Source organism: Pseudophryne corroboree, chromosome 2, assembly GCF_028390025.1.
Source record: "Pseudophryne corroboree isolate aPseCor3 chromosome 2, aPseCor3.hap2, whole genome shotgun sequence".
NCBI classification, from domain to species: domain Eukaryota; kingdom Metazoa; phylum Chordata; class Amphibia; order Anura; family Myobatrachidae; genus Pseudophryne; species Pseudophryne corroboree.
Genome location: NC_086445.1, coordinates 380,365,027 through 380,385,803, shown reverse-complemented (window position 1 = coordinate 380,385,803; position 20,777 = coordinate 380,365,027). Strand labels below are relative to the sequence as shown.

Sequence of the window (20,777 nt, the reverse complement as noted above, 5' to 3'; positions counted from 1 at the left end):
TCTGGTGGTCACTCACTATATAATATATTATGTACTCCTGGCTCCTGCTATAACCTATAACTGGCACTGCAGTAGTGCTCCCCAGTCTCCCCCACAATTATAAGCTGTGTGAGCTGAGCAGTCAGACAGATATATATAATATTATATATAGATAATAGATGATGCAGCACACTGGCCTGAGCCTGAGCAGTGCACACAGATATGGTATGTGACTGAGTCACTGTGTGCTGTGTATCGCTTTTTTCAGGCAGAGAACGGATTATAAATAAAACTGGTGGTCACTGGTCACTATCAGCAAAACTCTGCACTGTACACTACTGAGTACTCCTAATGCTCCCCAAAATTAGTAAATCAAGTGTCTCTCTAATCTATTCTAAACGGAGAGGACGCCAGCCACGTCCTCTCCCTATCAATCTCAATGCACGTGTGAAAATGGCGGCGACGCGCGGCTCCTTATATAGAATCCGAGTCTCGCGATAGAATCCGAGCCTCGCGAGAATCCGACAGCGTCATGATGACGTTCGGGCGCGCTCGGGTTAACCGAGCAAGGCGGGAAGATCCGAGTCGCTCGGACCCGTGAAAAAAAACATGAAGTTCTGGCGGGTTCGGATTCAGAGAAACCGAACCCGCTCATCTCTAATGTTTATGTCCTATGGCATGCAGTGCTCTTCCTATTTTTAGTATAGCATGCAGTGCACCTCTCTTGGAAATAAGACATACAGTTAAATTGTGTTTGCTTGTTATAAATCCTGGTTTTCAGAGCACTACTGTCAGATATTATGGTGTAATTTATCTTTCAAAGGAAGAAATCAGCAGGGGAGGTTAGTTGGCAGGGCCCTAGCAAACACAGCTATTAGTACCTTTTCCTATTCATGTCTTAAATGCAGATTTGTCTTTATACATTCTGTAAAAATAAGCATCTTACTGTATACTAAGATTTCCAATGCCATAAATTGTAAATGTTCAGGGTAAACTGGGACAGATATGTACACTATGGGAAGATGTACTAAATTCTTTCATACAGTATTCACTCTGTGCCAACTGAACTATTGAAATATTGCAGATAAAGTGACTCCATGGTCTGTTTTCTGCAGCATGCTGTCTTACAGATCTGTGGACATCAGAAAGAGCCTTCAGCTGGAGGAGCTGCTAGCCCGGGAACAGCTGGAGTACACAATAGAGGAAGAAGTGGCTAAGCAGACAATACGCATGTGGCTCAAGAAATGTCTCAAACGTATCCGAGCCGTAAGTAACACATGACCTGAGGTGTTTTTATTGCTGTATATAACTTTTGTTTACTCTTCCTTATTAATCTCAAATACTATCTAAATGTCAGCTTTGTCCACTTCTTTCATTAGCAGCTTATGCAAAAGACACAAAATAGGGATAAGCAAAGCCCCTGATATTAGTACTCTAGCTGGCATTGCTGCCTCATACTGCTGGGGCCGGAAAGTGCCGTTTAATATGTTGGCACTATAAAATGACACAATAAAGTTAAAATAATTGTAGCATAGCGGTACCTTATTAGGAAAGGGCTGAAGACTGAGCCTTGAATACAGCTGCTCTTACCGGTCTAAACTGCAGTTCCTAATAAAATTGGACAGCAATCCCACAGCGATATAGACAGGATATATGGGGCCGAATTCAATTAGCCATGAGTTCCATAATGTGATGTTCTGTGTTCTTTGCAGACTATTTTCATCTAGCATACTCCCGATCAATGGCAGCTCCAAAGGTAGGGCTGCAGCGCAATCCAAAATTCAAATAGGAGAGAACACCAACTGTAAGTCCCGGCTGGCGATGTTCGGCAGCGTTTAGGGTGGCACTTGGTGTGTCTCTCCTATTTGAATTTTGGACTGCGCTGCAGCCCCACCTCTGGAGCCCCCACTGCTCCCAATGTCCTTGCAATTGAATTACAAACATTACGTGCCTTGCAGTAATGTTGTGCGCAACCTGTATGATGTGCATAAAAGAGTGTGGAAATCATCCTGAAGTCCCACAAAAAAGTAGCAAATAAGATTGCAGGACAGTGCAAAAGGCTATTAGTGGTCATAAGCAAAGTATTGGAGGCAGATAAATGGTGTGAATTGGATGAAGTTGTATAAATGGTAAAAAATTATAGTCAGCAAGTGTATTTCAGCAAATAGCATGTCTACAGTCATTTGGAAAAAAAACACCTGTAACTCCCTTCCGCAGTGGTATGCGGACTATAGATCTACACTAGAAAGGACTACAGTCAATAGTCAATAATGGTAGACATGCATTAGGACAACAGGGTCAAAGGGTCGACATGTAAAAGGAAGACAGTTCAACAGGTCGACGGGGTCAGAAGGTCGACATGACAATGGTCGACACATATATGGTAGAGAAAAGTTTTTTGTTTTGTTTTTTCATTTTTTACAACTTTTTCATACTTTACCATCCACGTGGACTATGATTGGGAGCAGTAACCTGTGCCGAGCACAGCGGTAGCGGAGGTGACGCAGTACACTAATGGGGATGGTTTGTGGAAGAAAAGTGACAAACCACCCCCAAAAAACTATGTCTACCTCTTTTTTGTGTCAACCTTTTCTATGTCGACCTTTTGACCCTGTTGACCTTTCCTATGGTCTAACTATTCTATGTGGACATATTGACCCTGTCAACCTAATGCATGTCTACCAGTAGACCTATTGACTGTAGACTTTTTTAGTGTAGATCTAATAATCCGCACCCCTCTTGACGTGTCTACTAAAAGCCGAATTAACTCACGTTTTTAATTGAGTTTAAAAACGGTGCAACTTATTTTGCTGCAAAGACTCTGGCAGAGGAAATTTCTGACTATAAGTGTGAACTGAAATCTGCTGAATGCTTATATATTTAAGTGCAGGAGTTATTCATATGAACAATGTATTGTTTCTGTTACTATGACTCCCTTCAGAAACAACAGCAGTCCTGCAGCATCATCCACAGTCTCCGGGAGAGTCAGCAACAGGAACTCAGCAGGTTTTTGAACCCTCCTAGTATTGAGACAACACAGCCGAGTGACGACATGAACCTCAGTAACCAAGATAACGCACAACCAGAGGTACCCCATTACATAGACCTTTCCTGAACAGATTGCTTTTTTTTGCTGCCCTTAAAGTGACGTAGATTAATAAGTGTCACGGCATAAAGTATGATTTCTCTTCAGAGCACCTCCTAAGTAGTATTTGTTGTTGTCTTTCATGCTGGGGAGGAGGCGGGTGGATGTGTCCAAGTTGGCATAGCTTTGCTAATTTGTGCAGAAAGTATGATGGGGACGTGGTCATGCAATCTTGGGTGTGTGGTTATGCCTCCCCAGTAAGCACATGCACCCAGAGAGGACAGGAACCAATTACTTCATACCTGCCCCACCTCCCTCTCAGCACATGTGTGTGTTATAGTGACATAATAATATTTATTCATTATACATTTTGGGTATTCAAATAAGGGGTTTTATTTTGAATAGATGTGTTAATAAAGTTAATTGCCTATGACTCCTGTATTTTTACTGGCCTGGCCTGTAACAACTGTGCTATCAACACATTAATGGTCCCATTTATTTTTTTCTCTAACGTCCTAGAGGATGCTGGGACTCCGTAAGGACCATGGGGATAGACGGGCTCCGCAGGAGACATGGGCACTTCAAGAAAGACTTTGGATCTGGGTGTGCACTGGCTCCATGCCCCTCCTCCAGACCCCAGTTTGATACTGTGCCCAGAGGAGATGGGTGCACTTCAGGGAGCTCTCCTGAGCTTCCTGACAGAAAGTATATTTGTTAGTTTTTTTATTTTCAGGGAGCACTGCTGGCAACAGACTCCCTGCATCGAGGGACTGAGGGGAGAGAAGCAGACCTACTTCTGTGAGTTTCAAGGCTCTGCTTCTTAGGCTACTGGACACCATTAGCTCCAGAGGGAGTCAGAACACAGGTCTCAGCCTGGAGTTCGTTCCAGAGCCGCGCCGCCGTCTTCCTCACAGAGCCGGAAGATAGAAGCCGGGTGAGTATGAGAAGAAAAAGAAGACTTCAGAGGCGGCAGAAGACTTCATGATCTTCACTGAGGTAACGCACAGCAGTGCAGCTGTGCGCCATTGCTCCCACACACCTCACACATGGAAGTCACTGTAAGGGTGCAGGGCGCAGGGGGGGCGCCCTGGGCAGCAATATAAACCTCATTTCTGGCAAAAGAGATATATATACAGCTAGGCACTGTATATATAAAGAGCCCCCGCCAGTTTTTTTTATATTTAAGCGGGACAGAAGCCTGCCGCCGAGGGGGCGGGGCTTCTCCCTCAGCACTCACCAGTGCCATTTTCTCCATAGCACAGCTGAGAGGAAGCTCCCCAGACTCTCCCCTGCTTATCCACGGTGGAAGGGGGTTTCAGAGAAGAGGGGGGGGCACATAATTGGCAGCAAATAATAGTATTACAGCGCTACTGGGTAAACACATTGTGTGTTTCTTTATCATCCACTAGGGGTCACTGGAGTACTCTTGGGATATGGACGGGCTTCCGTAGGAACAGCACTGAATATTTAAATTTAGAACACTCCACCCCTCCATATCCCCGAGTACCTCAGTGTTTTTTCTGTGCTCGAAGTAGTAACAGCTCTGTGGCTAAGAGTCACAATTACTTTGAATTTTTATTTTTATTTTTCTATTTTTCTATTCTATACATCCCTTTTCCCCTTCCAAAAGGCAGGGTCAGGGATAGTGCAGCTGCTGATAGCAGCAGGGGCGTGTCGGGCCTCTCTGAAAGAGCTCCCTCACAGCCACACACACACACACATCCTGCAGGCTGGCCGGCGCTTACTGAGAAGCCCCGTCGGAGCCTCATCACAGAACAGCAAAGTGCAGGTATGTGAGGGGAGAACGGGGCGGTCAGCTTCCGCTGCCGCCCGAGGTGTGGGGAAAGCGCTGGGTTCTTTCGGCTGACTGACGCCGCCGCAGCTGCTCCGGCCGCCGGGTATCATAGCCGCCCGCTGATTCGGCCGCCGGGTCTCATAACGCGCTGCTCCGGCCACCGCTTTTTACAGCCCCACCTGCTCCGGCCCCTCGTCTCGGATCGCCGCTGGTCCGCCCGCCGCTTCTCCCGCTGCTCCGGCCGCCGCTTGTACAAACTCCGCTGCTGCCGGTAATCATAGCGCTAACACGCGCTCCCAGTCTTCCAGGTCCCGGCGCAGGGGTGCCCGCTGCCCGGCCCGCACTGCACGCAATGGAGCAGATGCGAGGGGGGGGGGGAGAAGGGACAGCAGCAACATCAGGCTGTTGATAGTATGGCACACATTTTATATAGATATATAATGATGTTTATACTGGCAGGGAGGCTGTTTATAAGATCAGTATGAAACTTCACTGTGATTATATGTATAAGCATGGCAGCCATTTTAACATGCTTCCTGTGTCTTCCTGCTGTGATTCCAGAACGTTCCAGTACTACATCTCTACTCCACCGGAGGCGCAGGGGTGTTAGTGGGAATTTGGGATCACATTTCATAGTACTGGCCACGTGTACTGCACTTGGCCAGATATATATACAGAGACACCTTACTACTATTTTACTGAGTCGTGCAAGTGTCTGTTTTTTGTGTATTGTATTGTCTGTCGCCATAATGAGTAAGGCACCAGCAAAAACTAAAAAGCATAATTGCAAAGTCTGTAGCAGTGTGTTACCGGATGGATCTACCACATGTACAGTATGTTTTGTGGATTCGGTTCAGAATACCACTTCTGCTCCAGTTTTACAACCAATGTCCTCACCGGACCCTCCGTGGGGTATGTTAGTAAATGTACTGGATAGGTTACAATCAGAATTGACCGCCGCTCGTCAGGAGCGGGAAACGGCAAGATCTGAGTCTAGGGTGAGACCGCCAGAACTACCGGAGGCGTCTCAGACTTGCGTAAGGTCCAAATCCATTTTGGGTAAACGGGATAAATTTCATATGTCTTATGATTTTCCAGTTTCTGCTATGTTGCATTCTGACGATTCCATGCCAGACCTCACGGAACAAGATGAGGGTGAGGAGGGCGAAGTGGAGTCAGATGGCGAGGATTTTAACAGTTCCGGCATTGATGATCTCATCAGAGCGGTACGTCAGTCTCTGAAGTTTACTGAAACTGAGGAGCCTCTCACAAATGATCAGGTCGTATTTACTAAACGACAAAAAACTCCAATAAGTTTTCCTGTGTCGGAATCTCTTAATCAGATGTTAGTAGAAACACGACAGAATCCAGATAAATGGTTTTCTATACCTCGCAGATTTAAGTCTAGTTCCCGTTTCCAGACTCGGTAACGTGTACATGGGAGAATCCACCAATAGTTGATTCTTCAGTGTCCAAGCTTACCAAGAAATTAACCATACCAGTGCCAGCAGCTACTACGCTTAAAGATCCTTCAGATCGCAAGATAGAAACTATGCTAAAATCCATGTATGTAGCAGCAGGTGTGATGCTGAGACCTGGATTGGTTGGCATTTGGGTCACTAAGGCGCTCATAATATGGCTTACAGAACTCAAATCTGCTTTACATGACGAAAACCTGATACTTCTTGTAAATCAAATGAGTGAAGCTGTAGAGTATCTCTGTACAGCGTCTACTGACGTCTGTCAGCTCACTTCTCGTATTTCATCGTCGCTAGTTACGGCACGAAGAGCACTCTGGCTGCGTGCTTATCATGCGGAGGCAGAGGTCAAACGAGGTATAGAGGCGCATGGATTGCTGAGGCTACGGGAGGTAAGTCTGTTTTCTTACCATTGCCTCCACCGGTATCAAGAAGGAGGTACGCTGGACCTTCGTTCAAATCCTTTAGACCTCAGTCCTTTCGAGGACGTGGCAGAGGAACAGCCACGCCTGCTAGACGTGGTCGCGGACGTGGTTTCCAACAAACCAACACAACTCGCCCGGACTCTAAGGTTACCGACAAGCCAGTGGCATGACGGGCTACCAGCCCATCTCGGTTCTCCGATTGTGGGAGCACGCCTTCAGACGTTCCATTTGGCGTGGTTCCACACATCCGCGGATGGGTGGATCCGCAATTTAGTGTTAAAAGGTTACAAAATAGAGTTCGACTGTCTTCCGCCTCTGCGGTTTTTCAAGACAGGATTGCCTCTGTCGGACGACAAGAGGACGGTTCTGCAAATTGCCATTCAGTCCCTACTGGATTCAGCAGTTTTGATTCCGGTCCCTGTACACCAACAGGGTCAGGGTTACTATTCAAGTCTGTTTGTAGTACCGAAGCCGGATGGCTCAGTCAGACCAATATTGAACTTAAAGGGTCTCAATCAGTACGTAACTTACTACAGATTCAAAATGGAGTCTCTGCGTTCGGTGATTGCGGGTTTAGAGCCAAAGGAATTTATGATTGCGCTAGATCTCAAGGATGCGTACTTACACATTCCAATTTGGCAGCCTCATCAGAGATTCTTACGGTTTGCAATACGCCAGAACCATTACCAGTTTCAGGCTCTACCGTTTGGCCTGTCATCAGCGCCTCGGGTATTCACCAAAGTGATGTCTGTGATGATAGCTCATCTCAGATCCCTGGGAGTGACAATAGTTCCGTATTTAGACGATTTGCTCATCAAAGCTCCGTCTCAACAGATACTTCTCCAACATGCGCTGCTAACATACGATGTACTGGTTCACCACGGTTGGATTGTCAACTTCAAGAAATCACATCTAATTCCGTCTCAACGCCTTCAATTCCTAGGTATGATTCTCGATACGGTCAATCAAAGAATTTACCTACCACAGCAGAAAGTACAAATTCTACGCCATCTAGTACAATTAGTGCTCAAGCCACGCACAGTGTCGGTACACTTGTGCATTCGCCTCTTAGGCACAATGGTGGCAGCTTTCGAAGCGCTTCAGTTCGGAAGATTTCACTTGCGTCCATTTCAACTGAATGTGCTAGCCCAGTGGTCGGGCTCGCATCTGCAGATTCACCACAGGGTGAGGTTGTCGCCAAGGGCAAGAGTATCTCTGCTCTGGTGGCTCAAGGAACACAATTTAACCGCAGGAAGACGGTTCGGAGGCTGGAATTGGATAATTCTAACTACGGACGCCAGTCTCAGAGGTTGGGGAGCGGTAATTCAAAATTGTCAGCTCCAGGGTCTCTGGGCGGATCACGAAAAATTGCTGTCTATAAATGTCCTGGAACTCCGCGCAATTTACAATGCGCTACGACAAGCAGTGCACATGCTTCGCTCTCAGCCTGTCCAAGTGCAGTCAGACAATGCGACGGCGGTCGCATACATCAACAAACAAGGAGGAACGAGAAGCCGCATGGCAATGCGGGAAGTAGCTCGTATCCTCAATTGGGCGGAATGCCACCAGGTGATGTTGTCTGCCGTGTTCATTCCGGGAGTGGACAACTGGGAAGCGGATTATATCAGTCGTCTGGATTTTCATCCAGGCGAATGGGCATTAAATCCAGAAGTGTTTCACATGTTGGTTCAGAGATGGGGTTATCCTCAGGTGGACCTGATGGCTTCTCGACACAATCACCAAACGTTCCAGTATGTGTCCAGAACAAGAGATCCAAAGGCAGTGGCGGTGGATGCTCTCACTGTCGCGTGGCCGTACAGTCTTGTGTATCTGTTTCCACCATTTCCGTTGCTCCCTCTGGTGCTAAAACGGATCAAAAGAGAGTCTGTCACAGTCATACTAGTGGCGCCTCATTGGCCTCGGGGAGCTTGGTTCTCGGATCTCCGAGGACTACTCGCAGATGATCCTTGGCCGCTCCCACTACGTCCAGACCTGTTACAACAGGGTCCGTTCCTTTACCCCGATTTAGCGCGGCTGCGTTTGACGGGGTGGCTGTTGAGACCGCCCTCTTAAGAAGAGAGGGCATTCCAGATTCGGTTATACCAACCATGTTACGAGCTAGGAAGCCGGTTACGGCAGCTCATTATTACAGAATATGGCGTGCCTATATAGGTTGGTGTGAAGCTCGGAAGTTTCCGACATCATCTTTCAAGTTATCCCGCCTTTTGTTGTTTCTACAAACAGGGTTAGATGGAGGACTGCGTTTATCTACACTAAAGGTGCAGGTATCTGCTTTGTCAATTTACTTTCAAAGACGATTGGCTCTATTGCCGTCTATACGCACTTTTTTCCAAGGTGTCCTCAGAGTACAGCCTCCATTCATTCCACCTACAGCGCCATGGGACTTGAATCTGGTTTTAGAGTTCTTACAGTCTTCATATTTTGAACCCTTACAGCAAGTGGATATAAAGTTTCTCACTTGGAAAACAATTTTTCTTCTAGCCTTAGCTTCGGCAAGGCGTGTTTCGGATTTGGGTGCCTTGTCATGCAAGTCACCGTATTTGGTGTTTCATGATGACAGAGCGGAACTTCGGACGAATCCCGCTTTCTTACCAAAGGTAGTGTCATCTTTTCACATCAATCAACCAATAGTAGTTCCTGTGTTGACGGCACATTCTGGAACTCTGGATGTGGTACGCGCATTACGCATTTATGTATCCCGAACGTCTTCAGTTCGTAAGACGGATACGTTGTTTGTTCTCTATGATGCTGCCAAGATGGGTTGGCCAGCGTCTAAACAAACCTTATCCAGATGGATAAAACTGACCATACGTCAGGCTTACCTTCATGCTAGGTTACAACCGCCTACATCAGTAACCGCTCATTCCACACGTTCTGTGGGAACTTCATGGGCAGCTGGTCGAGGAGCTTCTACGACGCAGCTTTGCCGTGCGGCTACATGGTCTTCAGTGCACACGTTTGTGCGCTTTTACAAGTTTGATACGTTTGCGGCATCAGCATCTAGCTTTGGCCGCCTAGTGTTACAAGTGCCAAACAGCTCTCCCGCCCACGGGGGAAGCTTTGGTACGTCCCAAGAGTACTCCAGTGACCCCTAGTGGATGATAAAGAAAATAGGATTTTGATACTTACCAGGTAAATCCTTTTCTTTGAATCCATAGGGAGCACTGGACGCCCACCCAGAGCAGTTTTACCTAGTTGTGGTGAGTTCTGAGGATCTTATGGTAACACACTTTCACCGACTGGTTCAAATTACAAGTGCTGGTTAGGGTGTCAACTGTTTAGTTGTCAGTAACGTTATGTGTCAACTTCGTTATTGTCCGTTATGTTATATGTAATACTCCAAACCTCTCTATAGTTCCTGTTCGGCTCAGTAAAAAACACTGAGGTACTCGGGGATATGGAGGGGTGGAGTGTTCTAAATTTAAATATTCAGTGCTGTTCCTACGGAAGCCCGTCCATATCCCAAGAGTACTCCAGTGCCCCCTATGGATTCAAAGAAAAGGATTTACCTGGTAAGTACCAAAATCCTATTTTTTCCTGGGGTATTAGCGCTGGGTGTGTGCTGGCATACTCTCTCTCTGTCTCTCCAAAGGGCCTTGTGGGGGAACTGTCTTCAGATAAGAGGATTCCCTGAGTGTGTGGTGTGTCGGTACATGTGTGTCGACATGTCTGAGGTAAAAGGCTCTTCTAAGGAGGAGACGGAGCAAATGTGTGTGTGTGTGGTGTCTCCGTCGACAACGCCGACACCTGACTGGATATGTGGAATTAAGTGCTGAGGTAAATTTATTGCACAAAAGATTAGAGAACAGACAGGGAATCTACCCATGTCTGTCCCTATGTCGCACGGACCTTCAGAGTCTCAAAACGCCCACTATCCAAAATAATGGACACTGATACCGACACGGAGTCTGGCTCCAGTGTCGACTACGATGATGCAAAGTTACAGCCAAAACTGGCAGAAAAGTATTCAATATATGATTATTGTAATAAAAGATGTTTTGCATATCACTGATGACCCATCTGTCCCTGACACGAGGGTACACATGTTTAAGGAGAAGAAAGCTGAGATAACATTTCCCCCCTCTCATGAACCAAATGAATTGTGTGAAAAAGAGCGGGAATCTCCAGACAAGAAACTGCAGTTCCCCAAAAGAATTCTCATGGCGTATCCTTTCCCTGCTAGGGACAGGATACGATGGGAATCCTCCCCTAAGGTGGACAAGGCGTTGACACGTTTACCCAAAAGGTAGCACTGACATACCAAGATACAGCTACCCTCAGGGATCCTGCAGATAGCATGCAGAAAAGTACTTTGAAGTCCATTTACACACATTCTGGTACACTACTCAGACCGGCGATTGTGTCGGCAGGGGTTTATAGCGCTGTAGCAGCTTGGACAGATACCTTATCAGAGGAGATTGAAACCCTAGATAAGGATACCATGTTATTGACCCTAGGATATATAAAAGATGCTGTCTTATATATAAGACATGCTCAAAGAGACATTGGTCTACTGGGTTCTAGAGTCAACGCTATGTCGATTTCTGCTAGACGTGTCTTGTGGAACATGCAATGGCCAGGTGCATGTGGAGGTTTTACCTTACAAGGGTGAGGAATTGGGTGGAGAAGGGCTCTTGGACCTGGTCTCCACAGCTATAGCTGGTAAATCTGATCTTTTGCCTTATAATACCTCACAGCCTAAGAAAGCACGACATTATCAAATGCAGTCCCTTTGGTCGTAAAAAAACAAGAAAGTACGAGGAGCGTCCTTTCTTACCAGAGGTAAGGGCGCAGGGCACAGCTAGTTCCCAGGAACAGAAGTCCTCCCCGGCCTCTACTAAATCCATGACGCTGGGGCTCCGCTAAGGGAGTCCGCCCCAGTGGGAGCACGTCTTCGACTCTTCAGCCACATCTGAGTTCACTCACAGGTGGATCCCTGGGCAATAGAAATTGTTTCTCAGGGTTACAAGCTGGAATTCGAAGAGGTGCCTCCTCGCCGGTTTTCCTTATCGGCCCTACCGGCTTCTCCCCCAGAAAGGGAGATAATATTAAATACAATTCACACATTTTATCTCCAACAGGTGGTGCTCAAGGTTCCCCTCCTTCAACAAGGAAGGGGATATTACTCAACCTTGGCTGTAGTCCCGAAACTGGACGGTTCGGTCAGACTTATTTTAAAATTAAAATCTCTGAACCTATACTTGAAAAGGTTCAAATTCAAGGTGGAATCGCTCAGAGCGATCATCGCCAGCCTGGAAGGGGGGGATTTTATGGTGTATCTAGACATAAAGGCTGCATACCTTCATGTTCCCATTTATCCACCCCATCAGGCGTACCTGAGAATTACGGTACGGTATTGTCATTACCAATTTGAGGGTAATTGGCGGGAATGATGGTGCTCCTACGCAAGCAAGGAGTCACAATTATCCCATACTTGGACGATCTCCTAATAAGGGCGAGATCAAAAGAGCAGTTGTTGAACAGCGTGTCACTTTCACTGAAGGTGTTACAGAAACACGGCTGGATTCTCAATATCCCGAAGTCACAGTTGGTTCCTACGACTCGTCTGACTTTCTTGGGCATGATTCTGGATACAGACCAGAAAAGGGTTTTTCTTCCGATAGAAAAAGCTCAGGAACTCATGACTCTAGTCAAGAACCTGTTGAAGCCGAAACAAGTGTCAGTGCATCATTGCACTCAAGTCCTGGGAAAAATGGTGGCGACGTACGAAGCCATTCCCTTTGGCAGGCTCCATGCAAGGACTTTCCAATGGGACCTATTGGACAAATGGTCCGGGTCACATCTGCAAATGCATCAGCGGATCACCCTGTCCCCCAGGGCCAGGGTATCTCTCCTGTGGTGGCTGCAGAGTGCTCACCTTCTAAAGGGCCGCAGGTTCGGCATTCAGGATCGGATCCTGGTGACCACGGACGCGAGCCTCCGAAGTTGGGGTGCAGTCACACAGGGAAGAAATTTCCAAGGCCTTTGGTCAAGTCAAGAGACTTGTCTTCACATCAACATCCTGGAACTAAGGGCCATATACAACGCCCTACGTCAAGCGGAGACCTTACTTCGCGACCGACCAGTTCTGATCCAGTCAGACAACGTCACCGCAGTAGCTCATGTAAACCGCCAGGACAGCACAAGGAGCTGAGTGGCGATGGCGGAAGCCACCAGAATTCTTCGCTGGGCAGAGAATCATGTAAGCGCACTGTCAGCAGTGTTCATTCCGGGAGTGGACAACTGGGAAGCAGACTTCCTCAGCAGACACGACCTGCATCCGGGAGAGTGGGGACTTCATCAGGAAGTCTTCGCACAGATTGCAAGTCGGTGGGGACTGCCCCAAATAGACATGATGGCGTCCCATCTCAACAAAAAGCTACAAAGGTATTGCGCCAGGTCAAGAGATCCTCAGGCAGTAGCTGTGGACGCCCTAGTGACACTGTGGGTGTTCCAGTCGGTCTATGTATTACCTCCTCTTCCTCTCATACCCAAGGTGTTGAGAATAATAAGAAAAAGAGGAGTGAGAACAATAATCATTGTTCCGGATTGGCCACGAAGGGCCTGGTATCCGGATCTGCAGGAAATGCTCACAGAAGATCCGTGGCCTCTTCCTCTAAGACAGGACCTGTTGCAACATGGTCCCTGTCTGTTCCAAGACTTACCGCGGCTGCATTTGACGGCATGGTGGTTGAACGCCGGATCCTAGCGGAAAAAGGTATTCCGGATGAGGTCATTCCTACGCTAATAATGGCTAGGAAGGACGTGACATCTAAACATTATCACCGAATATGGCGAAAATATGTTTCTTGGTGTGAGGCCAGGAATGCTCCTACGGAAGAATTCCATCTAGGCCGTTTTCTTCACTTCCTACAAACTGGAGTGAATTTGGGCCTAAAATTAGGCTCCATTAAAGTTCAGATTTCGGCCTTATCCATTTTCTTTCAAAAGGAACTGGCATCTCTACCTGAAGTACAGACTTTTGTGAAGGGAGTACTGCATATTCAGCCTCCTATTGTACCTCCGGTGGCGCCTTGGGACCTTAACGTGGTGTTAAGTTTCCTTAAGTTTCCTTAAGTCACATTGGTTTGAACCACTTAGAACAGTGGAGTTGAAATATCTCACTTGGAAGGTGGTCATGTTGTTAGCCCTGGCTTCGGCTAGGCGAGTTTCGGAATTAGCGGCTTTATCACATAAAAGCCCCTATCTGGTTTTCCATATGGATAGAGCGGAATTGCGGACCCGTCCTCAGTTCCTACCTAAGGTGGTCTCATCCTTTCATATGAACCAACCTATTGTCGTGCCTGTGGCTACACGTGACTTGAAGGATTCTGAGTCCCTTGATGTGGTCAGGGCTTTGAAAAATGACGTGGCCAGAACGGCTAGGATCAGAAAAACAGAAGCACTGTTTGTCCTGTATGCAGCCAACAAGGTCGGCGGCCCTGCTTCAAAGCAGACTATTGCTCGCTGGATCTGTAACACGATTCAGCAGGCGCATTCTACGGCAGGATTGCCGTTACCAAAATCGGTAAAGGCCCATTCCACTAGGAAGGTGGGCTCATCTTGGGCGGCTGCCCGAGGGGTCTCGGCACTACAGCTGTGCCGAGCTGCTACTTGGTCGGGGTCAAACACCTTTGCAAAGTTCTATAAGTTTGATACCCTGGCTGAGGAGGACCTCCTGTTTGCTCAATCGATGCTGCAGAGTCATCCGCACTCTCCCGCCCGTTTGGGAGCTTTGGTATAATCCCCATGGTCCTTACGGAGTCCCAGCATCCTCTAGGACGTTAGAGAAAATAAGATTTTAAACCTACCGGTAAATCTTTTTCTCGTAGTCCGTAGAGGATGCTGGGCGCCCGTCCCAAGTGCGGACTTCTTCTGCAAGACTTGTATATAGTTTGCTTACATAAGGGTTATGTTATAGTTTTCATCGGTCTTGGACTGATGCTATGTTGTTTTCATACTGTTAACTGGTTAGTATATCACAAGTTATACGGTGTGATTGGTGTAGCTGGTATGAATCTTGCCCTTGGATTAACAAAAATCCTTTCCTCGTACTGTCCGTCTCCTCTGGGCACAGTTTCTCTAACTGGGGTCTGGAGGAGGGGCATGGAGGGAGGAGCCAGTGCACACCCAGATCCAAAGTCTTTCTTGAAGTGCCCATGCCTCCTGCGGAGCTCGTCTATCCCCATGGTCCTTACGGAGTCCCAGCATCCTCTACGGACTACGAGAAAAAGATTTACCGGTAGGTTTAAAATCTTATTTTATATGTTATTTAATGTTACCGCCCACTGCGGTATTAAACAAGAATTCAGCGATGAAGCTGCTGCAGGTGAGCGGTAACGTGTGTGTTGGAAGAGGGGGTGAGCTGGAGGGAGGCAGCAGACTAGCCGTCTGGGTCCTACTTCCATCCTTTCCCGGCTCCGATACCTTATCCCCACTGCTTCAGGAACTGTAGCACCAGTGAGCGCTAATTAACAGACAACAAAACCTGGGCGCTTGACTTAGCACAACGAGCAGTAAGTGGGGAACACTGCTCGCTGTTAAATAAACTTGACATGTAATTTCTATGAGGGAAAGAAAAACAAATAGCGCTGACTTAAAACAGCGCTGTGGAGTGGGGGGTTAAATAAGCAAACAGGTAATTATCAATGTTGATTTTTTGATAGCAAAAACCATTGATAAATGGGAGCATAAATTATTACTTGATTTCCCATTTTACCTAGAAAAGAAAAAGTCACAAGACACACATACAGGTGCACACATTAATTAATATTATAGTACACATATAGCCAGACTCACCTGAGCTGCGGCTATTCGCACCCGAGACTACATTTCTGCGGTACGTATATATTTGCACCCGCAGCTTATAGACAATGCATTGCCTATTTGTGGGTGTGAATAGTCACAACCTGGCGCAGCTAGTCGCTCCTACAATGTGTGCGCCAGGGAAGGTGCACCCAGCTACATCTGTTTAATGACCAGACATATTTTCAAAATAAATTATCACTTTAATTTTCCCATTTAAAGCTTTAAATAATCACATTGAAGTACAGTCGTTTTGTCTTAGAAGTGATGGGGTGAAGAATATCTGTCATCTGTTTTTGTTTTGAAATTATTACTGGATATATCAGAAAGGTGTAAACACATTTTGACAATATTCTTTTAGATCTAGCTACTAGGAATATTGACCAACATTTTCCACTTGGTTCACTAAACTGCAAGGGCTATTACAGTACAGTATTTAACAATCAGGTCATAGAGGTATCCTGAGCAGGTGTGAACAAGGGCCGGTGTGCAGAGGTTGGAGAGGGGTTGGGAGACCGGCGCTGGGGATCCTGGCGGTCAACATACCGACCCCGGGATCTTGGCAGCAGAATGCCGGCGAAGTGGCGAACGCAACTAAACCCCTTGCGGGCTCGAGTGGGAATAGTCCCTGCGGGTCGTCATTTTGTCTGGTGGCATTTTAATCACTTGGGATCCCGGTGTCGGCATGGTGAGCACCGGGATCCCAAGCGCCGGTCACATGACCACATCCCGCTGCAGAGGTGCCAGTTTTGTAGGCCCCCTTCAGGCTTCTGGTTAGGATACATATATTTTAGCAGTGATTTGATGATGCCTTCTCTTTAAGTTATATACAGTATTGTTGTAGCAATGTCTGATGCATGGAAATCTTGTTTACCAATGACAGGATATATATTTAGCTGCCATATTGCTTAATTTTGGTTGTGTACACACAGTGTGATTTCTACCCTGTGGTCCATACCATCAAATTTTGGTTTTGGTGCTCCAAGTAAACTGTCTAGTTTTTGCTAATGTATTTTACACAGCTGTAATAACCTGTGGCTATGCGTCCTAGTTATTTTCAAGATATTCAGCAAAATTGTTCATTTTACTTCTACTATTGTAAAAATAGAATAATAATTGGTGTATTTATGCAGAAGCCAATATTATTTTATCTGTTCCATAGACAAGTAGCCAACAGCAGCTTTTAAGCCCAACACTTTCTGATAGAGGAAGTTATCGGCAAGACTCTATCGAGGCTGGAAAACGTTCCAGAAGGTTCGGCCAATGGCATCTACCAGCAGGTGGGTGAATAAAATGCACCATCAATCAACATGCACAGGTGTCTTCTCCCATATTTCAAGTCATTTACATTATTGGTTAAGGTTTCACAGATGAAGAACACAATATAATATTAATAATTAAACTATCATTCCACAGAATTAATTTCTTTACATCACAAGAACATAGATTCATTATATAGCAGTCTTAAAAAAAATCCATGGATAACCTCTTCTTATTTGAAGACCATCAGATATATATTAAACTAATAGTATTAAAAAGGAAATGTTGTAAAAAAAAAACAAAAAAAAAACGTTTTGAAAGTAAAGAATGTTCTGTGGCTTTTTTTTTCTTTCTTTTTAACAGCACCAAAACCTATAAGTCACTCTGTATCTTCTGTTAATCTGCGATTTGGAGGTCGCTCTACTATGAAGTCTGTAGTGTGTAAGATGAACGCTATGTCTGATGCTGCCTCTTGTGGTTCAGAAGTCAAGAAATGGTGGACAAGGCAACTTACTGTGGAGAGCGATGAAAGTGGAGATGACCTCCTTGATATGTAGGACAATGCAAAGTAAACTCACACTGCAGTGTAACAGCACAGAAAGCCTTCTCTATAGGAAACCAATACTTATTAATATTACTTTTTGACAAACATGCCACTTCATCACTGGAGTACCTGTAGGAAACAAACAGTGTAACAGCACAGAAACCCTTCTCTAGAGGAACCCAACGCTTATTAATTATTACTTTGGAGCAAACATGCCCCTTCATCACAGGAGTACCTGTAGGAAGAAAACCATGGTCTGGGATTCAGGAATTGTTTTACCATCCAAGTTTAAAATATGCGTTACAGTATGAGTAAAATCGCTTATCTGTCATTGGCAAATTTCCCAGCATTCACAGAATACTGGAACAGCTTAGCCCACGTTCTAGATCCACAACACCGTATCCTGATCCACGTATAAACTACCACACCTCTATCGTGCAATTCCAAGCATTTGCCACCAGAATATTGCTCTATACTGCTGGTAGGTATCTATTTGTGTTGGCACATATAAAAAACTGGATGTGGCTTTACTATACGGTCACTGGGACATTAACCAAAAGACATGAAAGAACTGCTCGCATTAACACCCACATTTGCAGCCTTTAGAATATACAGTATTTCACATTTTGGTTTTTTTCATGACTCTTTATGCCTAATATATACAAGAATGTACAACGCCAAACATTGCTAATATTGACTATTGTAAATTAATTTATATTTAATATAATTGTAATATGCTATGTTAAGATAATTTATATTGTGCTAAAAAGAGTATTTGTCATAACCTGTGTATGACAGTGAAAGGTACACTTCTGTAATTAATTTTGGTATAATGTATGTCACACTTACAGTAAGTTCACCTGGAAAAAAAATCTAATTGAAACAACAAAGACATATTAAGAATTTATTTTAATTTTGTTTAAAAAAAATTATTTAAAATGATGTGTTAAATTTATAAAAAATATGCCTTTATTTACGGTAAAATAAGGTAGATTAAAATTTTATTTTTTTATTTTACTTATTTAAAAGTTTATTACCTTCCTGTCATAGGGAGTCCTAAATGTTCCACTCAGCACCCCACCGTAACAATGGTCAGTATTCTGATACGGTATGGCAGTGCACTTTGGTTAGTAGATTTGGAGAAGTATTTCTCCAAATCCTATTGCTAATCTCAGATCCCCTTTTGTGTGGAAGGCTGCTGCAGGATTCTGGACTTACCTGCTTAAAATGTGAAGAAGATATAAATACATATTTTAAAAAGAATGACAGTATATATAATGTGAGATAATATAGAGATGTACATAATTATTACATGACATTCTGCAAAGCTGTATAGAAATAATAATAATAATAATAACTAGCTGATGTGCCCAGTTTCAACTGGGCAAAGGTTTGCTGGACGGAACACCTTTTCACCACCTTTTGCACCTTTTCACCACCTTAGGAGTCTAGTCACAGTTTCCAGACCACCCAGCAGGTCACATGTTCCAGGTGATCCAGCAGGTGAACAGGGAGAGTTCACCAACTGTCACATTTTCCAGAGCACAATTGTGATGCATTGCAAATGGCAGGCAGACGTTTTTGCCATATTACTCCGAAATTACAGTACAACGCTAATATTTTTCTGCAAATCTACGGACCAAGACCTTTAATTTGGTATATGATGTGCCCTACTCAGACACCAGCATCATAGAAATATGTCACTCTTAAAAGTCATTCTTCTGCTATTAATAATATATAGATAATTATAATAAACAATATAGACATATGAAAGATTCAGGGCCATCTAATGGAAGAGTGGACATTACATCTAATCCCCACCATGTAGCCCCAGCATTTCGTCATGAGATTAGTAGAACCTTGGAGATGTTCTACCTGTTTTTGGGACTTGCACACCAAAGACACTGTTATTGATTCTTCGTGTATAAAATCCTTCTTCAGACATAATAAGCTGTAGCAGTTTGACATCACAGTCTGCCATTTTGACACAGATGTTTGGACAAACCATGACAGCCACCCAATAAGTTGTATTGACAATGTTCATTGCAGTCCATCTGTGCACCCTCAAACTTATCCAGGCTTTTAGACTGCTACTTCAGTACTATAATCATATACAGTATACAAACCATGTCATAAGAGCAGAATACTAGTCAGGAGCATCTAAGCTCTTTTCCACGCCAATATTCCCCAATATAGTAGTAATAAGGTGAACTTTTCCTCTCAACAACTGAGGACGGAAGTTTTACGCCATGGTTGTTTTGTTAAGCAGTTGTATGCCTTTATTTCGTGCTTTTTTTATATATTATATGTACCGATAATAAATGGTTTGTGTATGTATATATATATATATATATTGATAATGTCGATTATCTTTACAGGAATAAAAGCTATACCTTAAACACACCGTCAATACACTTTAAACCTTTAGCCGCTGCGGCTGCTATGATTAGTTCACACTCTACGCACCTTTTACGCTATTTGCGGACAGAGTCCCGTACAGTGTACGGACTTTGCGTACACACGCCGCGCTGACGGTACAAAGTACTCTCAGCGCGTACACACCCAGAGATACACTTAAAACCTTATACAGCAATGCAATGCAATAATAACAATAATAATACTCTTTAAACCTTAGCAGGGCAATGAGGACACGACACCAATTGTGATTAACCGCTGGGTTCCGACACCACAGTGGATTATTTCTGAAAGGGGGTTTACAATACAAATTATACACTACAATACAAACAATATATATATATAACAGAATAATGGCTACAGGTCAATATACATACGTGAGAATATTCGCGTGCGCTTCCTGTTCCAGTCCTCCGTAATCAAATAGATAACGTTGTGAGTCTTGTGCCTGGCCGCTCTGCAGCAGGCTTTATTTATACAAGTCTTCCAAAAGCAATACAATGTATACTGTAATCCCTTTGTCCATTGGACACAGGGATGCACCTTTACAGTACAGGAGAGGTCATAGGTTGATTTGAAAAGGTAGGCGATGTCTTTCTCAACTGCTCTTGTGGGTGGTCTCCTCTTGATTCCCGCCGCATACATAATATACAGTAAGTACAGTTTATATCTATATTCTGCACATAACTATCCGCAGGAACATGCGATCTTCCGCAGACCAACACCGGAATGTTTCCCTTAAAATACCCTACAGCTGGATACCAAATACCACCTTATAACCTTAGTCTGTCCCCTCTTATCCTGTAAAGGTGAATCCCTTTGTTCTGCAACCATTTAAACAGCTATAACTTTCTGATGTGGTGCAAGGAGACTATGTGTACATTGTGCACTATTTGGATTAAATATGTAATGTGTTCTGATGGCCCTCCATGCGTACACAAACTCTGCCGTAAATACCCATACCACGCGC

At 44.9% G+C, this 20,777-nt stretch overlaps 1 protein-coding gene across 3 annotated transcripts in view; it reads left to right on the top strand.

Moving 5' to 3' along the window:
* Positions 1-19,731, top strand: part of NALCN (sodium leak channel, non-selective) — a 1,296,054-nt gene extending 1,276,323 nt beyond the window's left edge. For all 3 annotated transcript variants that reach the window (XM_063953246.1, XM_063953245.1, XM_063953244.1), the window contains 4 exons: positions 1,095-1,245; positions 2,921-3,067; positions 16,751-16,868; positions 17,212-19,731. In XM_063953246.1, coding sequence (XP_063809316.1) covers positions 1,095-1,245; positions 2,921-3,067; positions 16,751-16,868; positions 17,212-17,405 — 610 coding nt within the window. In that variant the 3' untranslated portion in view covers positions 17,406-19,731. The remainder of the gene's footprint in view (positions 1-1,094; positions 1,246-2,920; positions 3,068-16,750; positions 16,869-17,211) is intronic.
* The last annotated feature ends 1,046 nt before the right edge of the window (positions 19,732-20,777 follow it).